The following is a 26,495-nucleotide window of genomic DNA, read 5'->3' as shown; positions in this document are numbered from 1 at the left end:
TTGATCCTGCCAATAAATTTTAAACCTTAAATAGACCTCCTTAACTCATGTGTTTGAACTGTATTTTTTTTCCAGGAATGCCGTTGACGGAAATAAGAAGTTGTTCGCCATCTATGACACAAGCAGGTAAGCAGGTCCAACACCAAAACCCCCACCTACTCCCCTTCTCCCAAACCATCCTGGCTGACCATCGAGATTCTCTTTCCTATTCACACACCGAATAACAGAAGGAATAAACTATAGTCAAGACAACGAATCAACCCGGGCAACAAACATATACTATTATAATAGATTTTTTAAAAGTATTTTAATAGAAAAATTAATATTTGCCAATCAATTACAAGTGTCGATAAATTAGGTTGATTCATGCAGCCAAAAGAACCACCTTGCTCGGATTGTGTTCGAGTCTTACCATTTTTAGAAGAAAAAAAGGGGAGGGGGTTGCTGCAGATGGTGTTATTGGAACGCTGTAAAAAGTGTCAAGAAAAAAACCCATTGTAATTCGATAAAAAGGAAACTTGGAAGTTCTGCAGAGAAGAAGAATGTTATGTTTTTCCATTCTCAAGTGAAACCAATTAGTCGAAGATGTCATCGGGTTAATCAACCAAATAACACAATCACGCAACATCACCAATTATGTATATTCTTTTAAAACTTAGTTTGGTCGTAATTGCTGGGGAAAAGAGAAATCAGAAAGGTTTTATGAAGAACTAATTGAGGGTGGGTAACATGCTCGACAACAGGAACGCCCCTGTTGGTTCGACTGGTGGGCATTTCTTGCAGCGTGCAAATATTGGGCTCAGTCTCTCATTGGAACGAGACGAGTGCCTTCACCGCCGCCAGCATCAGCAGCAGCATCGGCGGCGGCAGCAGCTTTCTCGTCCACCCTCCTCATCAATATGCGCTCCTGATTGCTCAACGCTCCCGCACAGTCAGACCGGAGAACCAGTATTGGACGGCGAAACGATGTCGCCCCATATTTCACATCTGAGCTGTTGACTCAAAACGCGCGCCCCCCTTTCTCCAACCGACTTTTCTCATGGATAATCAATGGATTTGACTGTGGTTTAAAAGACTGTTGATCGAGAAGATTCTTGTATTTCGTCGCACCGCTGCTTTTGCCGTCGTATGTGCTCGTAAACATGTTGACTTTGCACAAGGCTCGCCAATTGCGCGTCTTGTCCGCACTAGTGATCGGGTCCATAGTGTGTTGCGCCAAAAGGTGAGCTCTCGCGCCCGCATCGCTAAGTCAAGGTTACTGATCAGGTTTGCATGACGCGCGAGTCACGTTGAAGCTCTTTTGTCGTTTCAGTGTCAACGAGCCTGGTAACATGTCATTCGTGAAGGAGACGGTGGATAAACTCCTCAAAGGGTACGACATCCGACTGAGGCCAGACTTTGGAGGTATTCACCCATCATTATGCCCCCACACCTCCACCCCCACCCTCCCCAGTAGCTTATGTTTTTCTATGATTTATGTTGTTTGTTTGTTTGTTTGTTTGTTTGTTTATTTGTTTGGCACCATGAAGTGTGTTGCAGTCAATTAGGGTTAGGTGTGCAAGATAACGAGCTGTTTAACCTCTTGCAGGGGCCCCGGTAGAAGTGGGGATGAGCATAGATGTGGCCAGCATAGACATGGTGTCTGAAGTCAACATGGTGAGTGGATTTAGATCATAAACATCGCTTGCTTGTGTATACATAAAAACGATGCTTCTCGTTTTGCCTGCTCCGAAATACATTTGCACCGGTGCTTGTATATAATTACAAATGTAGCCAGAAGTGGTGACGGCTGCCCGCGTAAATCAAGATTCGCCTTTCAGCCCATTATACTGTTTGACGTGTAGCAGATTGGATGGTTTTCTTGGCACTGAACATTTGAATGCCTCCACACGCCGTACATCATTGTGCCTACTGTATAGGCCCCGGGAACAAATAGGTTCAAGCTGTGTGAGCCAATTCTGGTGATAATGCAATTGCTTGGAAGGAAGATTTTTATCTCTTGTATGTGTGGATAGAATGGGGTGGAGGGTTGATGAGAGTTGAGGCTCTGGTTTGTCACTGTTGTGGTTTTAGGTTGTCTTTTGGAACATTTCAGACACAGAGTTTTACAGTTTAGGAAGATTCAGTTTTGCCCTGGAGAAGGTGCAAACAACATTAAGTCCAACACGTATCCTTATGGTGTAGATGAGTCTTGAAATTATAATTTCAAGCTTGACTGTATACGTACTGGGTTGAAATCCAAAATGTTATTGTGTTTATCCATTAAGGGTTCTTTGTCGGTTTCCATGGACCATTTAAATCTTATTAACCTTTGCAATAAGCAGCCAACGGAAGCCTATAGCTCACACATGGTGCTGCTTGTTAAGCTTGTGAGACAGAGCATACAGGAGCACCCTCTCAGGAGGGTCTACTCAGCTGACAGCTACGAGACAATTCCGACTGGCTGCACTGATAAGGGGATGCTGCTGGTCTTTGTTGCCCTTCTTCTTTAACATTTGAGGCTGCTCTAAAAACATTCGCAGATAATGACCTGAATTGCATCGCCCAATCGACTGGGTTAATCAAGTACATTTGGTTCCAGTCCATACTAAAAAAAATTCATACAATGAGCAATATCAGCATTGACACATTACAAGGGCTGTTGTAGATGGCAACTGTATTCTGGCTCCTGGACCCTTGAGCTTCTGAAATGAGTTGGTCATTAGAACTCATCAGAACACTGCAGCTTTGTTACACACTGGACCGCAAAGGGACGTCTGTGTGGGTGGTCGCTGATCAATACTAAAGACTCGATGATTACTTCACGAGGTGATTGCTGGCTTAGACCTTTCAAGCAGTCACTCTCATAGCAACCACCGCTTCCAGTGAGTTGCATTTATGTGCCACAATTTTCTTCTGATAAATTGTGTACCTCAGATTTATGAGCAGATTAGACTCAGTCAATATCTCAAATTATTCACTAGGGGTCCAAAGCCAGCATCAGCCTGTTATGGCTTCTGATTGATGAGAATTTGTCCAAGAAATAACTGGACTACTGATCAGCCAAGCGGGACACATCAATGTTTTGCTTACTTTAGTATTTTAATAATGTCGTATAGACACATTATTATTATGACTATTATTATGACTATTATTGTTATTATTATTATTATTATTATTATTATTATTATTATTATTATTATTATTATTATAGGAGTTTTAGTATTCTAATACCACTTTTTGAGTTGCATGCTTCTTGTTGTGCTAAATTGCTGTCATTTTCAGCACATCCCCTTTTTACCCAATCAAAAAACAATGGCCTTGCCATAAATTGGTTAAGGGCTCATAAGAGAGAACGAAATAATGACTGTGACACTGACATGCATTATCCAGCCAGCAGCAGTCACAGCTCTCAGTGGTTCCCTGGAGTAAAGCCTTTCAAAATGGTCACTTTCCTGTATTTGCTTGAGTACAATTCTAGACACTGAATCCACTTCACCAGCCAAATAAAGAGGCCCAGGGGTACAAGTCCTAAAATGCTCCTAAAATCTCAGGAATTGTCAAAACATGTAGACTGCTTGATGTTGAGGTCACCCCCCTCCCACAGAATTTGAAAAAAAATCAGTGGGAATAAATGCAAATGTCAAAGAATATAGTTAGTGGTAATGCAGATAAACTGAAGGTTAGGAATAGAATGTGAGTCATTAATTTACTTTTAGAAATACAAATGCACACATTTAGAAAAGTAATTAAATAAAACATGCAAGTAACAAAATGCTTTCAATACCTTGTGGATGACCAGACGAAAAAAACGCTCATTAAATGTTCTTTAAATATTCAGGTAAGACAATTGCAGTTCATCTCTGACTATTTCAATAATTCACTAGTTCTTTGAGCCCTTCTGTTCATTTATGGTATACCTTCACAATCAGTCTTTGATGGACAAAGGTAATAATGCTGAGTTTAGCTGGCACCATTAGCGAAGCACAATTATACGGTGGGTGTGACTATGACAGCTGTTTTGATGATTTTCGTAATTGTTGGGCTGCACATAGGAGGACCACACATATCACAACAAACGCCAAAGTCTGGCGTAGGCAAGTCCGGTTCTAGGGAGCCGCCGTCATGCTTTTTATCCAGTTCAGCAACACACTTGATTTAAAAGTGGACTGCATTTTTAGTGAGTTTTCTCATTTGTGGGCTACATTATTTTGCTAAAAGGAAAGTCAGAATTATAGATGCAGTTCTCGGCGTGAGGCAGCTTTTGATACAGCTCTTTTGGATTTCATTGGGCATAACTAATGAAGTGTGTGGCCAGTGAGTATATATTCTCTAGACATTTTCCTTATTTGCAATTCTGCCCTATGTTGATTAAATGAACTGCAGATCGAATCAAGTCTGGCAGCAAATCAAGAGTGTAAAAAATATGGGAGGATAGCAAGAAAGAGAAAGAGAGCTGTAAGATGTAAATATTTATTGAAACAGAAAACAGCACAGTGTGAGCATCTGGCACAGCAGGTACTGTCGCTTTCCCACTGCCCTTTATGAGGGCACAAGCTCCTCATTCAGCAGATGTGAAAAGGGCCGAGATGAGGTACACTAATTACATCAGAAATTTGTTTGGGGGGCACTGGGGGCATGTGGGAACAAGATCAGAGCCAAGCAAAATAGATTAAGAGGACCTGCTGAAGCAGTGATTTCAGGAAGCAAATGAAAATGTGTCCTTAAAATCAACTATCAGTGTTTTAAGTGTGAATATGACGGCAAGGTTCAAACTAGCTTTTTTTTTTGAGGAGCAAACTTGCTAATTTCAAAACAGGACAAAGTGGTAGAAATGACCTAACTCGCTTTTTGTTAAAGTAGAACTATGCTAAAGTGCGTGGGATTTAGTTACCTTGCTCCCCAAGTGATCAACTGGGGCCTTGTGCTGAGCCAGTGACCTCGTAAAGCGGCTGACATACCCAAATTGATATGAGTGGGCCGTGCAATTATTTAGAAGGCACTTACACAAACTTTTTGATTGACTATTATCCTTCTGCCAGAAGGAGCTTGTACTCACTTTCATCTTTGGTTGATGTAGCGACACTTCCAGTTCACACTCCAACTGTTATGTCTCAGGTGAACAGTCAGGATTTGCTGACAGGAGTAATCAACGCCTCTGATCCCATCGCATGTATTAGTTTCTTTTTTAGGGTAAATTAATTTACAGCCCCTCACGTGGGCAAATGGTCAGCACCAAGTTACACTAACAGGCTGAACAAGCGAGTCATCCCACGGCTGCATGTGGGCGAAAGAGAAAGCGATTCATCATGGAGCACTGAAAACATCTCTTTCTCCAAATATTCATACTACCACATTTATTTTCCTACTAGTTGGTTGCTTTTCTTGCAGCCTGACTTTTTAAATATATCAAATTATTTTGGGGTTGTCTGTTTTGTATTGCATCAGCTTCACTTGGTTATGAAAATAAGCCCACACAGTTAGCAAGGTAACTAATGTAGGCCCTAAGTGTGTCACCATCATTATCTGACTGTATATAGGTCCCACAGATCTTTTCTCTACAGTGTGGCTTAATATACTCGCATGTCTTTTATCCACCATTCTACTTCCAGACTGATGAAATGTAATTGGCCTCAGGAGGCCACATGCTATTGGAGAAAGTGATGGTTGCAAATATTTAGAATAGGAAAAAACTCCTTGTTGATCTCAATGTTGGTGGCAGATGTTCCACAGGTGTTGTGATCTGCAATGAAAGGGATTTAAAGAAATGTTGTTGCATACTTGTTTCTTTCCTCATTATTGTGAGGAAACATTAATATAACCAGTGTCTTTATATATTAGTAATAACATACAGGTCTGCTACTCTTGATAATTTTAACAGTTGATTAATTTGTTGATTACAATGTCAATTAAACAATTAATCAGATTCGAAAATCCCATTTGCATCCCTTTACTTAAAACCAGTAATTTTTCTTTTTTAACTGCCAATGCAGAAATTTCACCAACAAATTTGATTATGATTCAATCAGTGGTTTGATCATTAACATGTCAGAAAATGGGGAAAAATATTAATTGCTGTTTTGTAAACTAAAAGCAGATGATTGTCAATGTCATATTTTGATTCAACACAATTATAACCAATCTGCTTTCATCAAAGACTAAATACATCTGAGTCTGAAATTCTGATATGGGCACTTTTAGTTCTCTAACTGAATAATCTATCATCAAAAATAACAGATTTTATTATGGATTAGTTGTTGGTGGGTATGGGATTAATGCTTGCACCTCTAATAACATAAAAAAAATATTATTACAGATCATTTGAGCAAATTCATTATTTCAGAAGTGTGTATAAAACTGGAAGCCTTTAACATAAATAAATTAGGTATAATTTCTCTCAAATAAACTGAAGGCATGTTTTTGACCACTGTGTTGCTGACTGATTGACTCTGAAAAATAATCATCTCATTTGGTTTCATTCTCTCCTTTGTCTCCTTTTGCCTATAAATCCAAAATGCCATGTGACCATGCCAGTAATTGGCATCCAAAAATACCATCTTGTCCAAAAAGAGACAATGTGTGTAGTTTTGTAAAGCCACTCAATAACTACTGACTGTTTCTTTGCCTTGGCCTTCTTAGCATTTTATGAAGCGATACATCATACAATATTAGACAGAAAGGAATTTATCCTGCATATCGAAGGGATACCCTGTCATTTAGAAGTAAAGGGCCAATTTGATACTTTTATTTATTTATTTTTTTGCTCCCAGTAAGGATTATTTTTACTCTTCTTTGGCAAGAGATAAAGATGATAGGAAACCACTCAGGGATTCCCCGCACTGCAGCAATATACTGCCTTAGGGATATCCCAAAGGAATAGGCTGGAATTACATTGAAGTGACTCAAATTGGTTCCTATGGAGTACATGATGGTTACATATCATTTTTCTCTGCAACATGGGAAATACAATATATTCCATTATAATTATTGCCATGATTTATTTGACAATATTTTATTCCGTTTTTGAATCTTTATTTATACTCCAATATTTTGCACTTTTTTATTCTTACTTCTGCTCGAGCTGTGCAATGAGATTTCATTGCTGAGTATATTTGAATGACAAATAAATGAAGTCTAAGTCTAAATTGGGAGTTACAGTAAAGGAAAATCAGCAAGTTTCATTGTTAACTGTTGGAAGACGTAATTTCTTTTCCACCTTATAAATGCATTTTCTTCTTCTGTCCTAGAATTATGTAAGATGGTACATCATGGAAGTACATAAGTACATTGTATGCCATTTGGCAAATTTTGCCAACCGTGCCTCTCATTGCTGCTCGTGGTACTATGCAACCAATTTAACAATTACTTTTGTTAATAGTTCAAGATGCAAGCAATATTTTGCTATCTGTCCAAAACCTTTGGAGTCACACTTTTGTTTCATAAGATTCATGAATACAATCAGAGTTTTTGCAACCCACCACTCACAGATAACAGAATTTCAGTTTTTGTTGACAGACAAGACAATTCTTATGCAAAGTAAGAGCGCTTGCACTGCAGAGGAAAAGATTAAATTAAATATGGGTCACTTCACAGCCAAAACACTGCTTATCTGGATCCTCACAAATGAATGTGTTAATCCATGCAGCTTAATTGAATAATTGAGGCTCATCATCTATCTGCACTGGTCACTGTTAATGTCTCTATAGAATTATTGCCACAAATCTATCTTTTACATAGAAAATCAGAACCCACACGAGAGGGCAGGTAGCGGAGAGTTGCGCTAGCCCTCATCACAAATTCACTTTGATTGTAACCATGCAAGATTGATGACGGCCATGTGTTTATACATGGCTACATGGTTGGATTTAATTATTTATGTTGAGGCATGCTTATGCTTGCTGGACTGACTGCCTACCTACTGTCACTCCAGATTGAGTTGGGAATACAAATCCAATCCTTCTCAATAGGAAAAGGTATGGGTGGTGTCATTTGATGGGATTGCAGAGTCAAGTTATGATTGTGATGTGGGAGATATAGAGGAAAAATCAACAGGAGAAATTAATTATAGAACACTGTGGAGTGCCCAATAATGTACCACTGCTACTACCTTCTCGACCTGGGAAGCTCCTGGAGAATTATTACATTCAGATGATAAGTACATTGACTGTACAGTATATGAACGTTTAACTTCATACATGGAGAGCACAGAACTGATCTTAACTTTGGCTCAGGATTTGTGGTGTTCAGCTACTTTGTGGTCCAGTGTTTAATCCAATTACAGTCAAACATCAAAATTTGAATGCCCTGAAGGTGACACAATTCTGGAAGCAAACCAAAGATGCAAAATGAGAATGAATAAAACGTTTAACACATTTCCCTGTCTGAGCTACTTATTACAATACGGCTCACACAACACTAAGTTGGCTGCTCCTGATTCGACTTGGTCAGATCTGTTTGAGTTTGAATTAGAAAGTTTGTGCTGTATTTAAATTGGGACCCCACCACTTTACTGCTTCATCCTCATCTCATTTCTGACTCCATCTGCCAGCACAGTTCAACCACCATTTGTCTTCCTTTAGCTACAGCCATTTTGGATGCTGTTTTTATTTGCTTTGAGATTTCCTCCACCAGATTCTTGTTCGTTTACTCCTCTGACCTCAAGCAACCCCAGTGCTCTCTACGAGGAAATAATCAAAAAGTAGATTCCATCCACTCTCCACTCTTTTCTGCTGGTTCTAGAACACGAAGGACTGGTATCTCCCCATCTCATGCTCACGGGCCTCCTCAAGTTACTAAAAGTCTTGAACTAACTACAATTTTTATTTCCATTGTTTCTTACAGGACCGATTGTTTCCAAATTGTAACCAAAAATGAACTGTGTCTGACCTTTAAGTTGATATATACATTTATTACAGCTCAGAACGACTATTTTATCTGGCGGTGTTTAGCACCATATGGTGCATACGCAAATCAGATGGCAGTGCAACTGAATCCCCCTCATTCTCATTGTGAGTCACACATAGCGGCGGGGGACTTCCGTGCTACATTAGTAAAAAGAAAATAGATCGTCACATACCTGTACGTCCTATAGATGCAAAGTCAGCCCAACATTCAGCAATTGATTCATCATTATTTTCTTTTTGATGACTGTGAGAAATCATAACATATTGTAAGATGTGTGGGTCCATATTGAACATCTAAACATGGTTTATTTGCTGTTAAATATCACGTATAAGTTTGCATTGGTATGTGGTCACTCCAGCAATGAGAGTCATTGCACCACATTTGTTTTTCCTGGTGTAGCCATTCTTTTATATGTTCTACATTCTCTCTATACCTAACACCATTAAATGGTGTGCTTTAATCTTTGTCTAACCAACTTGTGACGCAGGACCAGCATTGTACTATACTTCTCAAGCAATGTGTACAATCTGTGTGGCGTGCGCTGATATTCCCTGTTCATATCTCTGCACATTTATCAAGTGCTAGTAAGGTGTCAGAACTAAATGAGAAACTTTAGGAAGAGTCTAGAATTAAATACTGATGAATATGCCTTCAACTTTGGAATATTCCATTGGACCTTTAAGGGTTTATGTTAATTTGGGGTCTTTTGTGTTTTGGTCTTGTATTTTGTAAGTGTGTGGGTCATGCACACCAGGGATGTGCAAAAAAAAAAGAAAAAAAAGTGCCTGCAGTTATATAACAAGTGTAGTGCTGCTTGAACATGCCTCTTGTTTTGCTGTTATGTGTCAACCTGAGTGCTACGGCAACCAGCAGGTGTTGAGTGCCTTGCCAGCGCCAGGTTGGTGCAGCCTGGTTTCATTTCAGAGCCACAGCGGGCAGAGGGGAAAAGATGGCGTTGGCTCAAGAGGGAGGGAAGAGAAGTACAGAAGGGAGTGGGGGTGCAGAATAGCAGAAAGAGAATGGGGGATGTGCCCTGACACCTTGAGTATTTTGTTGTTTGTGGAAAACAGTTCCTATATTTACCTCCTATTTGCTGAAAGTAACCTTCTTATTGTTTTGGTCATCAATTTGACTCATTCAATGTTTTTTCCTCCCTGAATATATGATTGACAATATATATTCAGTTATTCAGTCATTGCATCTTTTTCCAAGTTGGAAGGGCTGAACTAGGTGTTATGTGGTAATTGTTGGAGTCAAATTTGAGCTGTATGAAACATATCTAAAATCCGAGCATTTTACACATTCATCCTGGTTGTTGTGGTTATTGAGGTCAGTAAATCATACAACCATCCAACCATCCAAAAGCTTTAGGACACTAACTTAGTACAACCCGGACTGTAGAGGTGGGAGAACTGCTGATATTACACACCAATTCTAAACCCTTTCTCTTTATGCTGTTTGCTCTTTCTTTTTGCACTCTCAACCAAAAATAACTTCTCAGAAAATGTTTTCTATCATTGAGGTTCTGTCATATCTATTTGGCCCCAAAAGTGAAATAGAGGACACGGCATCTTATTGAAAGGCACCCTCCTCTCATGAGAACTATATCCTCAGTGTTGAACCACATCTGTCTCACAACCAACAGCAAATAACTCTCCGTAAAATTTTAAAGTCTACTTGAACAACAGAGCAGAATTAATCCTACCAGAGTCTTCAAAGAAAGTTAGAGATCTGATGATGTCAGCACGATCCAAGACATAAAATAGCAGCTTATGAACTCTTCAAAGAATACCGGAGAGGACAAATATGGGGACAGTCGGAAAGTCTTGTATGTGACCCACTTGGTTGCTCATTTTGGCAGAAGTATGCAAGTCAAAGGGCGAAGCAACAGTAAGCCTAGGGGCTGGTGACACTTGAAGGGCAGCATTTCGAGCAACCATGTCTCTCAACACGTTTTGTGTTTTTCTCAGATTTTATGTCATACTACACTGCAGGAAATATGTCACACATAGCACTGAAAATTGCGTAGAGCAATACAAAAATAATTTGGCTCCAAGCGGTGCTTTGGAACTTCCCCCAAACTAACACTATGCTCATCTTGTGTACTTTTACAGGACTACACTTTGACTATGTATTTCCAACAATACTGGCGAGACAAACGACTTGCCTATGTTGGAATCCCGCTCAACCTGACCTTGGATAATAGAGTAGCAGACCAGCTCTGGGTACCAGACACTTATTTCCTCAACGACAAGAAGTCATTTGTTCACGGTGTCACCGTCAAAAATCGAATGATCCGTCTTCATCCGGATGGAACCGTACTTTATGGCCTCAGGTAAGGTACTTACGCCACAATGATACTTTTTCACATTTCAGTGGAGTTTCTGTCCTTGACTTGGAAGGTTGCTTGGGTACCAGCCCCTTTGAATGAAACTGAAACTAATTCTCATCCACAAATGGTTTCAAAGTGAATCTTAGGGTAACAAAAATAATTCAAGTCCCAGTGTCAAGTTAATTCAGTGTGTTTAATGCCCTATCATGGCACTACACTTCCCCAAAATGATACTTTGGCAGTTATTTACTGCAGGCCACTGAGCACCCAAAGGATTATGTGACATGGTCAAGGGCATCTCAACATTAAGTTAGAATGGATGGGAAATGGATGAAGTGAGAAAGTCCTGAAAACGATATTTTAGCAGGTTATAAGCAATCATATCAAGCTTGTCAAACTGCTGTTTTCCCATGATTTAATAAAGCCCTCATTTCTATTGATCTTCCAGACAAGCACAACTGAGCGAACCATGAATAAAACTGCATAGAACGCAAATAATGAATGCAGCTTTTCTCACAACAGTGATGTATCTGTATCTGTCACCTTTTGTCGTTGCAAGTGGAGTCATACACTGCAACAAAACATAGCGTTCACGGTATTGATAGTTAGTAATGCAATTGTTTCATTTTGATTAATACATTGGCAGAAGTCTGTGTGTCGTCGGATTCATTTATTCCTCTAATATACTGTAATGCTATAGAATCGCATTGCTTAATCAGAAAATAACTCAAGAATTTACTAACCGTGGTTAGAGCATTACAAATATTATTTAATCTAAAAATTAGGGTTATTTATTAATGACATGGGATGTGTAAAGATTATGTTTACAGATAAGAGCATTCTGTCTATATGTATGTATCTTGTGGACCTGATGTTACTGTAATAATAGCTGTGTAATGTTGTCACATAGTGGGTTTCAAAGCTTCGTGAGAGTCTTAACTGAATAAAGACAACCAGTGGCAAACTGCCAAGCTGCCGGCTTTGTGTCGGGGTTGAGTTGGCCTCAAAATCATTGCGAATTTGCATTTCACTTTGCTGCTTATTTCCGACTGTCTCCTTATCAGCCGTTTGAGTTTGTACATCTGACAAACAACGCACCTCATCATGACCCAAAAACTCAGCCAAACTGTCTTAATGCAATATTCCACAGTCCTATTCAGTCCACAGAGTAACATTGAGGTTCTTAGTCACCTGCCCAATTGCTCAGTTTAGATGGGCGGCCTGTTCTAGGATAAGAGTTAGAATTAGTACTCGTGGTTCTAATCTTCTTTCATTTATTAAAGATTTACACAACTGCACCAAAGTAGAAGATATTTATCTGTACCCTACCCCAGATCATTGCCTCGGGACAATTCTGTATTGGCCATCAAGAGACAATTCCATGCCTGCTTTGTGCTCTGACATGCACTGTTAACTGCGGGACCTTACGTACAGGGTACTTTTCCAAATCATGTCCAATCTACCATAGCTGGACTCTAAGTAAGATGCAGAAACACCAGAACTCAGTATTGAGCTTCATGGAAAAGACAAGGTTTTTAACAAAATTGCAAAAATAAAATCCTCATTTGTTGAAATTTGAGGACATCTGAGGAATTTTATCTGTTTTGGATTAAGGCTGTAGAAAAAATTCAAGACTGAATACAAATATAGTATATATGCCACAGTTCTGTATTAGCATTTTAAATATAATTACCAAAACAGAATTTTACCTCAGATATGGTTCTTTAGCATTATTACACACAATACGATATAAAAAATATATTCCTATGTCCTCTCCTCCCCTACCTGTGTCTTCTTTTGGCAGGATAACTACGACAGCAGCATGCATGATGGATCTCAGGAGGTATCCCCTGGATGAGCAGAACTGCACTCTGGAGATAGAGAGCTGTGAGTCAAGAGACCTCAAGTTGCCCAAGCTGTCATTTTGCTGCACAGGCAGAGTCCATCAATGCATGTGAAGTACTGCACTTTGAGCTTGGACACAAAGCTCATGTTTTTAGTCATTCCAAAACTAAGCTCACGGTTCAAGTCATTCAAAAACTAATATTAAAAAACATTTGTTGTTATGACTACTGTGACTGCATCCATCTTTATATAGAGTACTAAGTACTATTACAATTCAAAGAGGAAGTCAACCCAAAAATTATTTGTAATAATATGTTATTTGCAGCCCAACTAGTCAAACCACAGTGTTCTGATTAGTGTTTTGTTTGTGGAATATGGATTAAACAGAAAAATCCATCTGTTTTTACCCATCTAAGGGAGCGGCCATTTTTCCACTTGCTGTTGACTGAAAATGACTTCACAGGCAACTGTTGCCAAAATTCTATGCTTAGACTATTGGGGGGCACATACAACAGTGTACAGAAAATGTTGACTTCCATGAACTTACATGACTTGTCAAAGCAACATCTGGTTCTTGGAATCAACTTCAAACATGTTTTTTTGTTTTTCCCATGCTTGCGACAGCCCTGTTGGATAATAATAAGCAAGGCTGCTGCATCTTGCTCTCCAGTGATTCTTAAGCAGATGGTTACACCTTGGTGTCTCATGTCTCTCCTCTCATGCAGATGGCTACACCACAGACGACATTAAGTTCTACTGGAAAGGGGGCGAGTCAGCCGTCACAGGGGTGACGCGCATTGAGCTGCCGCAGTTTTCCATTGTTGATTACAAGTTGGTTTCCAGAAATGTTGTGTTTTCCACAGGTAAATATGCGCACATGCCCACACTGGATGATTGCGTCAATAATCTATTTTCACTCCAAATGCAACTGTGCGTCTGAAGTTTGTTTTCTTATCTTGACTTAGTCCCTTGACCACTAAACCTACATTACCCACATGCTGCATCCACTTAGGGTTTTTTGTAGGGTTTTGGAGTCCCTATAAAATCCCATGAAACAAGCAATCAAATCTGTCATTGTAGAAAGTACATGTTTAAACCCAAATAGGCTCAAATAAAATTTCAGATTGCACTGTGATCAACCGTAGAATCTGAGTCAGTTATTGCACAGTGGTGTTGTAAAATAGTGAAAAATAGTCCTCATGGCAAACACTGGTTGGGGTTGCTTGCATACTTCGTCTTGGGAGACTGTAACAAGCCTGGCAAGTCACAACACCAACAAACTGTGAGGAAAATCACTCAAAGGGTTCAGGCCAATCGAAATGGTTTGTTTCACAAACAATACTAAGAACATCTTTATGTGATTCATGCTTGGAACTAGAAATAATTATTAATGAGGTCAAAATTAGCTGACCCACTCGGCTTTTGATGCGGTTGTTGTCGTCTTCAGCTTAACTTTTGGATACTTTGTGTGCCGGCCTGCACAGATGCTTGTTCCTCCCACTCACAGATACTGTACTGTGTCGCAGGTACAGCCAGTACAGCTCAACGCCCACACTCGCCTACACACACACACACACTCACCTACCGACACACACACGCACATGCAAATGTGTGCAAGTATATTGTTTGAGCTCTAAACAATGACACATTCCCACTTCCCAGCAATGCATAGTTGAAATATAGTGCTAATTCTTCAAGACGTGTTCATAAATTATGCAGACGAGATTCGTATAGAAAGTACTGTATGCGAGTTTTTACCACTATCGTCAGTAATATGTCATTATAAGTGTGTGTGTGTGTGTGTGTGTGTGCATGCGTGAATTGGGTGTTGTTACCATGGCAATAGATCCAACCTTGGCCACGGAAAGATAGAAAGGCAATGTGTCCCTATCTGCTCATTGACTCAGTAAGATATTTTCATTGTCATTATTTAAGAATGTAAGTGTATTTTCTCTTTCCATTCCTCACAGGTGCTTACCCTCGGCTTTCTCTAAGCTTTAAACTTAAGAGAAACATCGGCTATTTCATTCTGCAGACGTACATGCCATCCATCCTGATTACCATCCTCTCCTGGGTATCCTTCTGGATAAACTACGATGCCTCAGCGGCCAGGGTGGCTCTAGGTGAGAAGCTCTAGTAGCTGTAATGTTGTTGACTCACTCAGATGAGGACAGGATCCATTTGGAGCCACCAAGCACATTCCCACGTTCTTAATGCACTTCGAGGAATGTGAGGAATCTCCAACAGTCATGGTAGCAAAGGTTGTTCCAGGAAATAGTTTGGAAATTGAGTTCCTGAAAGGAACAGGATCAAAAGCCAAAACTTATTACTAATAAAAAAAAGTGGTCTCCATTGGTATGCGAACGTGACAGCTATTGCATCTGTCTATGCATTATAGTCTGCATGATTTGTATTGTTTTCAAAGGTTGTTTGTTTGCAACTCACGACACACAGCAGAATAGGGAGAGAGAAACGAGGCTGTCAGATTATAATTGGAATAATATTGATGCTATATGAATTGGTCTTCCAGCAATCCTCTGCACATCCTTCAAAAGCCTATCAAAGCAACAGCAGCTCACTGGTTGACAAGGCTGAATCACCAAGCAGAAAAAAATGACCTCAAGTCCTGGTCCTCTGAGACAACACACACACACACACACACACACACACACACACACACACACACACACACACACACACACACACACACACACACACACAAGCATCAGATTCACAATATGTCAGTTGGTTTTGAGCCATTTGAAGGCAGGAATACTGTCATGCAGGGTAACGTTTGGCTGCTTGCATGTTTTAATCAGGTGAGCCTAAAAGTGGCTATAAAGAGCACTGCATGCTCTCAACCCAATGGGTCCTTAACACAACCCAAAATTAGACCAAATAATGAAAACATGATAAAATGTATTTAGCTGTTTCACTCATCGTTACTGGGTTCCGCTGACGCACACGGGCCGGTTGACTGGTTGAGCATATCAGTGCTGACAAGCTCATCTAGGTGTAATCTATCACTCACAGAATGGTCCAGTCACAATTTTAATCATGACTGCCATCCAAATGTCAGGTCGGCCACCGGTACCATCCATCGCAGTGGTCTCTCCTGCTGGTTGCAGAGTTGAAAATTGTAAAGTAAAAAATGAGGTGATTTCATGTCTATCAGTTTTGGACTGTTGTATTTATTTTGAAATTTTATAGTCTGTTTATGTACCTCCTGCACCCATAATAACGGTTTTAATCCGAAGTAATTTTCATCCTGCAAAATTGATATCAGCGACTGCTCGACCAATAAGAATTTGGTCGGACAAGAATTTGTTGACCGGCCAACCAGCAGACGTCAGCCCTCGTGAAAACATTAACCCTCTAACTGTAATCATCACAGCCCCATTAAAGTAAATGACTGCATTGAAAAAAATAGGACACAAACTCAGATTACCAGGAAAACATCAATATTCCTAAACTGTGCACATTCTTAATCTTGCTCCACTAATCTGATTGTACCTTTTAGTGTATATCATCTTTGTGTGGCTAGCTCATGGATGAGTAACGATCTTAACACATCACTGTTTAGAGAGCATGCTTTGATCTATTACCTTCCTCCAGACATCAATTTCTTACATAGCTTAGTGGCTGAACAGAGATGTCACACTTGGATTTGTTTTACAACCGCAAATTTTCCAGTGAGAATTTGTTTTCTTTTATTGCATCCTGCGTGGACTACATGCCCATTAATTAATGAGTGCCTGAGTGGGTTTGTTTTCCTTATTCGGAGGAGGACGTGTGCAAGTGTGAGGTGTTCCTGGAGCTGCAATAGCTGTAGGGTCCATTCACGATTTCTGTTGATGGCTTATTACCACCTTTCTGCATCAAGTTGCTGTAAATCTGTGTGTGTGTTGCATGTGTGTGTACTTGCGTGCGTGCTTGCGTTTGTGTGTGTGTGTGTAAACGTGGATACTTTCCAGTAAGAGAAGAGTAATGATTGGTTGTGGGAATGTAATTTGAAGGAAAAATGATGGAAAAAAGATTGAAATTGAAAAACGAATAAAATTTTGAAGAGAGAATCCGTCTGAATTGACACACCCGGTGGTGTACCATTTTAATATCCATTTTACTGCAGTCAAGCCTTTCATTCATAATCATGTTAAAGTGTTGCTAATAGCACTGCTTTTAGTGTAACGTTAGACACACATACCTTTGATGACCACCTCAAGACGCTCCCTTGGGTACTTTTGAACATGCTCTTTGATATGTGTCTGCAATGCTGCCCGTGTATTGCAATGAACATCCAATGCAATTTGACACATTTTATTGCAGCTTTCATCTGATCCTTTATTTTTTGATTATGTTAGACTGGGCTGCTAATGGCACACAGTCATCCCTGATTAAAGGAGATTAGATTGCCTTGTGCCTTTCTTTTCAGCTTTTACAGGTTGAAGAAAGACTCAAGGACATATACTGTAACATAAAAAGGTGTGCTGGGGGAGGGGTACACTGAGAGCCACCACTAAATGATGGCAAGATGCGGTGTGGAAAGAAAAGAGATACAAATAAATGTAGAGGGAATGGGGAAGGTGGTGACATAACAGATGGGTGAAATGAGAGCAAGAATTGGATGGCGACACAATGGAATGCGACAGAAAAAGACCGACGGAAGAGAAAGCTTATAAAACTATATTTCTCCCAAGAGACTGTAACGACGTGATGAAAGAGGAAGAAGGCCCATCGGTGCGTGCATGGCCTCTTGATTATGTTGTCCAAACAGGGAGGGAAGTAGAAAAAGGACGGTGAGTAGGAGTAATAGCAAAAAGGAGAGAAGCATAATGGCAAAGCTGAGAGAAGACCCATAAAATAGAAAAATAAGAACAAAATAATAAAACGTCACCAGGCTGAGTTGTGGCAGTGCAGAATATTTGCAGGTGTGATCGACATCCCTTCTCAGACAAGCTTGTGTACATGCTCTCCTTGCTGACCTTGTAAATGCGTCGATGATTCAAACCAAAGGCTCGATTGACCTCAGTTGTCCCTCGTCCCAATCCACTGACTGTTCCCTGTCTCTTCACTGTGTTTTACAACACCCTCCCGAACAAACCCCAATTGGTGATCGTTTGTCCATGACAAGTGCTATGGATGCATTGACTGTGATCACGCCATAAAATAAGATGCAATGCAAGAGGTCAATGTTTAATTGCATGCCTTTATGAATTACTTGACACATGTCTGCCAATCAGTTCAAGGTCGTGTGTGTGTGTGTATTAGTGATGTTGGTGCACTCTATCATTTGGTAACCTTCGTGGTTAAGGTTATCCGGCGCTCACGGCATGAGATTATTTTAATGAGTTATTTCTACATGATGACCAAAGGGTCGCGCCAGGTTTTAAAGGCGTACCTTTGAATTTCAATGAAACCGAGAGGACTCTTGCCGATTGTGAAATAGCTTCGCTAACAAAATAACCTCACGAACTCAAAAGCCCTCAGGAAAGTAGTATAAATGCATGAGGTAATTTTCCATGTCCTCTTGCCCTCCAATGCACAACAAATTGTATGATCTTCCACTAAACTAGCAGGGGAAGCAGACCCGGAATAAACGTTTTCCCTGAAACTGTTCTTGTTTCTATAGTAACACCTTGGATATCTGCAGGAGATACACTAAGTGTAGCTCATGAGGTAGCAGAAGCTTTATTTGGACTTGGGACCAAGTGTGCAAATTCTGAGAGTCAAGTTCATGTGAATACATGATTGTAATTCTGGAATTTTATGCTTAATATTTTTAACAGTTGGATACACACAAAGGAACAACATGCATATGCGATATTTTCTGTTTTTCTGGAAGATGGTGAACAGAAAAGATTATATACCTGATATTAGTAGCGCAGCTGGAGCGTGTGCCGCAAAGGCATAAACATAGTGAAATAGTTTTTTTAGAATGCACACAAACATAGCAAAAGTGCATGACGTAAACAAAATGTCTGACAGAAAGCGAACGGCATAGAAGATTTCTAATATTGTAATGAATCCTAAAAAATGCAAGTGCCATAGACCAATTTTAAAGAAAACGCGCTTTTCACAATTTTAAACACTTTTCATGAAAATAATCTAAGGAATAAGAATTAAAACTAGCTTTTCATTTCTGAAGCATTTGCAGAACGCAGGCTGTTTTGAGTTGGTCGAGTACAGTTGAGTCGGGGTGTGACGAAGCAAGTGACTTCGGCTTATGTGCGAAGAGAAAAGCAAGCCTGCATTAAGATAATAAAAGAATATTGCATTTTCACTTATGGAGGCTGCACTTTATCACCAAGCCATTGAAATTATCCTAGTCAATTAGCTACCAGATTTGTGCGAGTGCTGTCTGCAGCAGACTCATCACCAAACTCATAATATCACCGCCATGTCGATAACAAAGTCAAAGTCAGCTTTATTGTCAATTTCTCCACATGCCAAAGACACACAAAGAAACTTTGTCTTATTTGTCAAAAGGTAATGCTAATCTGTCCTTTTGACATAAATTAAGCAATAAAAAGTCACAATTACATATACGTAGTGTCCTCTAAAGCTTAAGAGGCGAGAGAGAATCAAATGAATGAGCTGGCTTTGATATGTTTGTGACTGACATTTTTGACCCCTTCCCCTTAAAAAGAATAAATCCTGTTGTAGTTTCTTAAACTGGCATAGGAAGCCCAAGGTTGAATCAAAACGTGCAAAAGTCTGTTTTTATGAGCTTTGTCACAATATATATGTCATGTTTGTGTTGCTGTGAAGGTATCACCACGGTGCTGACCATGACCACTATCAACACACACTTGAGAGAGACGCTGCCCAAGATCCCCTACGTGAAGGCCATCGACATGTACCTGATGGGCTGCTTTGTCATGGTTTTCCTTGCCCTTCTGGAGTATGCCTTTGTCAACTACATCTTCTTTGGAAGGGGGCCTCAGATGCAAAAAAAGCTGGCGGAGAAGGCTGAGAAAGCCAACAATGAGAGAGCAGCCAAGTATGACGCTGCAAGGGTAAGTTTGACAGGATCGCTCACTCACAGAATCAGTGAATAAGCAATGGAATGTACTTTCTGCTGAAAAATCATATTTTGACCCAGGAAAACAGGCTGGAGAACCGCTCAGCTACATAATCAGTCAAAAAAAGAATTAATGGTATTTTCTGTTCCCCTTCCAGGAGTCAAATGATAAATCAACTCCCTTAAAATTAACTTTTGTTCACCCTTGACAGAAGCTGTGAAAAGAACCCGTGTGCATGGCTGAACCGGATGACTTGTTTACATTAATTAACAGGCTTCTGTAAAGCTGAGGCTTCAGTGAACGACAAAATCAGTATTGAACTTTGTCATCTTCTCAGGAGGCAGGTAGTAGGGCTGCATCCCTTAAACGGTCCAATCAGATTAGAGGCCTTCGCCACTCACGCTCGGTGAGTTGTTTCAGTTAAGATTGGCACCATTGCCAACATGGATCTTTCTTTTTTTGCTATTTTGACCTCAAAATACAACACATCCGTCCTCATCCATGGATTCAATTGCTGGTTAGCATGAAAATCTCTCATTCATTTGGACTTTTGCATTGTATTTTTTTTTCTACATTAAAAGAAGCATCGGTAAAATCGCAGTTCACCTTTCACCAAATGCTGTTGCACCAATGAGTCGTAATTATTCCACTCGTTCAATTGGGAAAAGACCACTGGTGATCACCAACAACGGGACAAGAGTGGAGGTAGTACGATTTACTTCTCGCAAAAGACTGAACCGCATTAGCTACCACAGCAATGCAGACCACTTGTTAACAAAAATAGTTAAGTCAGCTGAAATTTGACGCAAAGACTAGCCTAAAAATGTCTTCTCCAAAAAGTTTTCTTTACCAAAGTGATGGAATGGCTCAGCTCATAATCCCAAACATACAAGCTGTGCAACCCAGTAGAGGTGGTGTCATGGCTTGTGCTTGCATGGCTTCATCTGGGATGGGCTCATTTATCTTCACTGGTGTAAGATATCATGGTAGCAGCAAAAAGATGTGCTCAGGAAAAAAAATGTCCTGATTAGAGAAGTCCAAATTGTCAAATATGGCATATTTCTTGCCTTCATGAAAACAGCTCGTATTGGGTGGTTCTGTCCCAAGCTGTCAACCAGCTATCTTCCCACCTCATACAGTATCCTGCTGGGCCGTCCATCCTTCATTGTCTCCTCTTACATCTCACACAGCAGTGAATGTACGAGGAAACCGACTGTTTGCTTTTACTCACTGAAGCGTAACCCAGAGTGTGGAAAAGCAAGCGAGTCCCCTTAGCTGAAGACAAATAAAGACTTTTATTTCACGGAGGCAGACACAAACAGCCACTTGGCTTTGGCATGAAAGTGCTTCTCCCTCCTCTTCAAAGCAGTAATTTTCCTCTGGAACTTTGCCCAGCCTAGCTGTCAATGGCTGAGGTACTCGTTGCGGTAGTTCACGGAAATATTTTCAGAAATAGCCATATAATAATAGATTCATTGGTTGTTTAGTTTCAAAGACCATACTCCTTGTATACAAACAATAAAAAGAAGCCCATTTTCCAAAAGATGTCCGCTTTTAAAAAGACGCAACAAAACTGATTGGGTGATCGTTCATTATTCAGCAAGGTAATGACCCAAAGAACACTGCCAAAACAACAAAAGACTAAGGAGACTGAAAGGAGTGGAAATAATTAATAATCGTGTTTATTTATGTTTGTTCTCTGCGCACACCACCATGCAATGAATATGAGACATATTTGGAACAAACCATTGCAAAAAAAAACAGTTGGATGAAATAATAAAATTTAAAAAATTTAAAAATGAATAGAATAAGTAGGATCAAATAAATCATTTGAATGTTTCCGACGTGGTCCTTAATGCCCTACATTTTGGCCATGAAGTTTTGCTATTTCACCTGTATAGTTATTAATATGGTTAGCTATCATTCATATACAACACAATATATTGTAACGATCGGATAGCAGTGTACTTCTTAGCATGATTTGATTCAGTGGGGGGAAGCTGAACTGCACGGTGCACTCGCGGGTGATGTGCCAAATTCTCTGCACCGACGTCAGAGAGAGAGGAGACTTTAGCCGCTAGCCTCCTCCCTTTCAGTCATCTCCCCGCATTCAGTCAAAGCATGCCAATCCGGTCAGTCAGTACATGTAAATAAAAGCTGAACTGTTGACCTCTTGTTTCGTATTCACCGTATGAACCAAACCCAGACAGATTGCAGCAAACATAAAGCATTTGGCTTTGCTGTTCCAATACTTTTGGAGTGTAAGTGTGCACTTTATATTCTACAGCACTGTGGAACATACTCAAGCAAAAACTTTACAACCCACGCTGATGGAGTCACAACCTGCTTAGCTGATGTTTTAAAAAAAAAGTAGAACAATGTTGGACTTGCTCAGCCGCCATATTTGCATGAACCCCATCGTGCATTGCTCCCAATTTGGTTCCTGTCACCAGCACACATCATGGGCATGCAATGTGTTGTATCTGCTATGTGTTCAATGAAATTGTTGAGTGATGATGTTTTAGTGAGACTACCAGCCCGTTATGTCAGTCGTTCTTGTTGTGCACGCCTGCTTGGATCAACTCCCTCATTTATTTTCTATTAGAGTCTTCAGGCTCTGAGATTATGATGAGTCATTAGTGAATTACAGTCAAGACATACCACATCTCATGGCAGAGTTTCAACTTGGTCCACTTACATCCATCTAATCATGTTTATTTGTTCACTCACTCAGGCGGAACCAGGACATGGGAACATTCTGCTGACCACCTTGGAAATCCACAATGAAGTGGCAGGAGGCGAGATTACCACCAGCGTAGCAGACATCAGGAACTCTCAGTCCATGGTGCAGCTGGACAGCACAGCCTCATCGCACATTCAATATCGCAAGCAGAGTGGTGGAATCGGTCCACGTTCAGCCAGTCGTCATTCCCTAGATCGGTCTGTTCAGAAGAAACGCAGCCGACTGAGAAGGCGGTCCTCGCAGCTAAAAATCAAAATCCCTGACCTGACCGACGTGAACGCCATCGACCGTTGGTCACGGATCATCTTCCCCTCGGTTTTCTCCTTTTTTAATCTTATCTACTGGCTCTACTATGTCTGACTGGACAGTTTTGTTGTTTTGTCATTTTCTTTCTTTCCATTTGGTTTGGTTTACTTCCTTTTTTGTCTGCGCTTTTATACATGCATTGAATCTATCAACATCAGACTACAGACTGAAAGACTGAGAAAGTTCCAGACCAAGTTCTCGTCAAGTATCTTTTTATATTTGCCGTCTTTGAATCTGTTTTCTTTTCTGTAGTATGTACTGTAATTGGGACTTGTAGTCATTTCCCATAAAACAAAATGCCAGCAATTGATTACATCCAGTAGTTGCAAAAAAACGATTCAAATAAATCCCAAAAGTGGTATTCTAAGAGAAAAAGAGAACTTGATACCACATAGGTGATCAGAAAAATGCAGGCAATTCCTAAAAATCCAGTAAACAATATGTTTGATTGGTACCCTATGCACTGTAAATGCATGCAATGATCTTCCAATGTGGGGTTAACTTTTACCGACAGTTTCTACTTCAGGATTATCATGACTCTCAGGCTTCCAGGTTTCTACTATTCTTGGCATCATTTGGTCGTGGAGAGGGACGACAAAACAGCACAAGAATGAACAACACTGCCATTTTTTTTTCCACCGTATAATGGCTCCTGAAGCAAACGTGGAACCTAATTTTATCCAAATTGATCAAACTGCCAAGTGTTTTGCGGGAGGCATTGTTATCCACCCAGTATTGTCTCACCAAAATATTCAACAAAATGTTTAGTGCTAAATTTTTCTTATTCAGAAGCTTTTTCAAGTAATCTTCATGGATGTGTGTGTTTGTTACTCATGTGCTATTTTTTTCCTTGGATATCTTGCGAATTTCGCATCCATCATTACTTAAGGCACTATTGTACTCTTTGTGTTTATTTGATTTCCGACCTTGTCTTCTTGCAAACAGTGAAACACTGGAGAAATGCTGTGTATATTTAAACATGTATATAATATATATATATATATATAATTTGTTCATAACCCTGAAAAAAAAAAAAAGATGATCAAGTCAACATTGAGTTTGTGATTGTTATCCTGGCAAATGTCAGTCTATTTAATTCCAAAAAAGAAAGAAAAAAAAAAAACATCCATTTATTTTCTTCTCCAAAACGTGACCATGCCAGTCGATGCAAATGGATTTCAATGGACTCCACAGTCGAACCGCGTCAAGCTGTCTGATGAGCTCATGCTGGCGTTGAATGTATCAGATCCATTGTTTTTCAGGTAGAGGATAATGAGCCATGGTCATAGTTTTTTCCCCACCTGTAATGATTGTAATATTGCACGTGAGCAGGGTTTGTGTGTGTGTGCGAGGGGGGGGGGGGGGGGGCATGTACTGTACACATGCACAAGACAGACAAGTTGCGCGTAAGTATTCAAATGCTGTGACTCGATTGCTGCATGTAGAATTGGATTGTGGCTTAGAATAATCAACTTCCAACTCATGAATGATCAAGTTGAAACTTCTTTTTCATGACCACTGGTACCCCCACCATTTCCCAACAAACACTCACATAGCTTTGTGCATGAACATATATTTAATAGGACTACTAAGAGATACTTAAGAGTACAACTTTAAACTTGTGACAGTCTTAAAATAACCGAATGTATTGTCCTTGGATTGTTGCTGTCTGGCTGCACTTATTTTGAGATCAAATATTTCTGGGGGCGGGTGGGGTGATGCAGTCCCCGAGCTGGTCTTGTTTTCTACTGTGTAGACGAGGCCTCACGAACATGTGAGGTGGTTTTAAAGAATCCTCATGCTCCAGAAAAAATAAATATTTGTACATCTATAGTATGAAAACAGTCAATAAAGGCTCATATTCCAGGGCTATTATTTTTGTTTCTGTCAACAAGTAAAAATGAAAAAAAAGAAAGCAAACAAACTGCTGGCACCTAAGTTATCTAAGTTATTGTGTACTGTGCATGCAACAACACATTTGGAGAGACTTTTAGAGAGGAAGAGAAAAAACTTTTTTTTCCCCCAGCCTCGTGAGAACTAACGGACGCTCATCCTTGAGAAGACTACACTTTGTTGCTGATTTGAAAAGAAAGAAAAAAAAAAGTCAGGTGTTGTATGGCCTTGGTCCCATCATGGAATGTGAATTGTTCTGTGCTGCCACAAATGTATTTAGGATTAGCTTTATATTGTATATGGCTGTATGTTACGTTTTCAGAGGAGGACTACGTTAAATCATTGAATAAATGATATACATTGTAAATGTTCTGGTTGTGAGCGTGCTTGACACTCACATTAAGTTGACATAAAACTACAAATATGTGTCCACCCATAGGCCTGTTTTAAAACATAATTGCCCCAACAAATCTCCCTCAATGTTGTTTATTAAATCATCACAGACCATCGAGCGCCAGTCCAAACAGGAGGGGTTTGCTCTAAATCATAATGAATTGCCCATAGGTGTGGTTGTGAGTGTTTGTCTATGTGTGCCCTGCAATTGGCTGGCAGACAGTTCAGGGTGTCCCCAAATCAGCTGGGGTCGGGTCCAGCACTGCCTATTTATTTATTTATTTATTTATTTATTTATTTATTTATTTATTTATTTATTTATTTATTTATTTTACATGAGAAAGATTTAACCGGCTGACGCGTCACAGACGGGCTTCAATTACCATGCACAGGCTTTCCCTTCAATGACAGTCCATCTGGCTCCTTCTTCTTTCTGGGCTTCTGTTGTATGCAATGATGTCGGTAAAGCGTTACAAAGCGACTCCAAGCTGTGCACCTTTTTTGGGTGTAACCATTAATCTAACGCATTACCTTTTCCAGTCAAGGAATCAGACCTCAGTTACTCTTCAAATAACACTAAATGCATCGAATGTATTTACATCAACTTGATGGATTTCAGAGTAGTCCCTTTTCTTATCAAAGTCAGTTGCATTTAAGTGCCTCCAGGTTGCAGCAATGAGGAAGAACTCACAAGACTCAAATAAACCACACACGGAGATCTCTCACACTGGTGTTGCGCATGCAATTACGTAAACGAATAGAGGTTAGAGGAAGAAGAGAGATTGTGTTTTACTTCCTGCCATCACATCTACCAGCTGGAACTTTTTCCACATTTTCATAATTTGTCTTCTCGTTCCTGTTTTGAGCACTCAGTAAGTACGCTGTTCCACTATTGCTTTGTTCAGCAGTACATCCTTGAATTTTTTTTTTTTTCATTTAATTACCTTCCAAACAATTGCACACCTGTTTTTCTTCATTGGCTATCTTTACATGGACACATTTATTCAGATTAAAAACCTGATTGAAATGAAAATGGTTCCTGTACACACAACATTCGGAATAATCTGATCGGATCAAG

The 26,495-nt window shown here is 39.9% G+C and overlaps 1 protein-coding gene and 1 long non-coding RNA gene across 7 annotated transcripts in view; one reads left to right on the top strand and one right to left on the bottom strand.

Moving 5' to 3' along the window:
- The window catches only part of LOC148401644 (gamma-aminobutyric acid receptor subunit beta-3-like), a 42,790-nt gene extending 17,399 nt beyond the window's left edge, over positions 1 to 25,391 (top strand). For 3 of the 6 annotated variants that reach the window (XM_088358522.1, XM_088358547.1, XM_088358555.1), the window contains exons 2-11: positions 76 to 126; positions 1,313 to 1,404; positions 1,589 to 1,656; positions 10,998 to 11,218; positions 13,020 to 13,102; positions 13,786 to 13,923; positions 15,031 to 15,183; positions 19,829 to 20,076; positions 20,420 to 20,488; positions 22,817 to 25,391. In XM_088358522.1, coding sequence (XP_088214648.1) covers positions 76 to 126; positions 1,313 to 1,404; positions 1,589 to 1,656; positions 10,998 to 11,218; positions 13,020 to 13,102; positions 13,786 to 13,923; positions 15,031 to 15,183; positions 19,829 to 20,076; positions 20,420 to 20,488; positions 22,817 to 23,185 — 1,492 coding nt within the window. In that variant the 3' untranslated portion in view covers positions 23,186 to 25,391. Of the gene's footprint in view, positions 1 to 75; positions 127 to 821; positions 1,223 to 1,312; positions 1,405 to 1,588; positions 1,657 to 10,997; positions 11,219 to 13,019; positions 13,103 to 13,785; positions 13,924 to 15,030; positions 15,184 to 19,828; positions 20,077 to 20,419; positions 20,489 to 22,816 lie in introns of those variants that run through there. The other 3 variants (XM_088358538.1, XM_088358527.1, XM_088358562.1) reach the window with 3 other exon arrangements.
- LOC148401643 (uncharacterized) lies at positions 24,303 to 26,022 on the bottom strand. Its single transcript, XR_015853512.1, has 3 exons — positions 25,949 to 26,022; positions 25,801 to 25,858; positions 24,303 to 24,432 (listed from the first exon to the last, which is right to left on the bottom strand). It is a non-coding gene; the product is annotated as an uncharacterized LOC148401643 (long non-coding RNA).
- Positions 26,023 to 26,495: the final 473 nt, after the last annotated feature.

Source organism: Syngnathus floridae, chromosome 2 (genome assembly GCF_059516105.1).
Source record: "Syngnathus floridae isolate MCC-2025c chromosome 2, RoL_Sflo_1.0, whole genome shotgun sequence".
Lineage (NCBI taxonomy): Eukaryota > Metazoa > Chordata > Actinopteri > Syngnathiformes > Syngnathidae > Syngnathus > Syngnathus floridae.
This window is presented reverse-complemented; position numbering and strand designations above follow the sequence as displayed.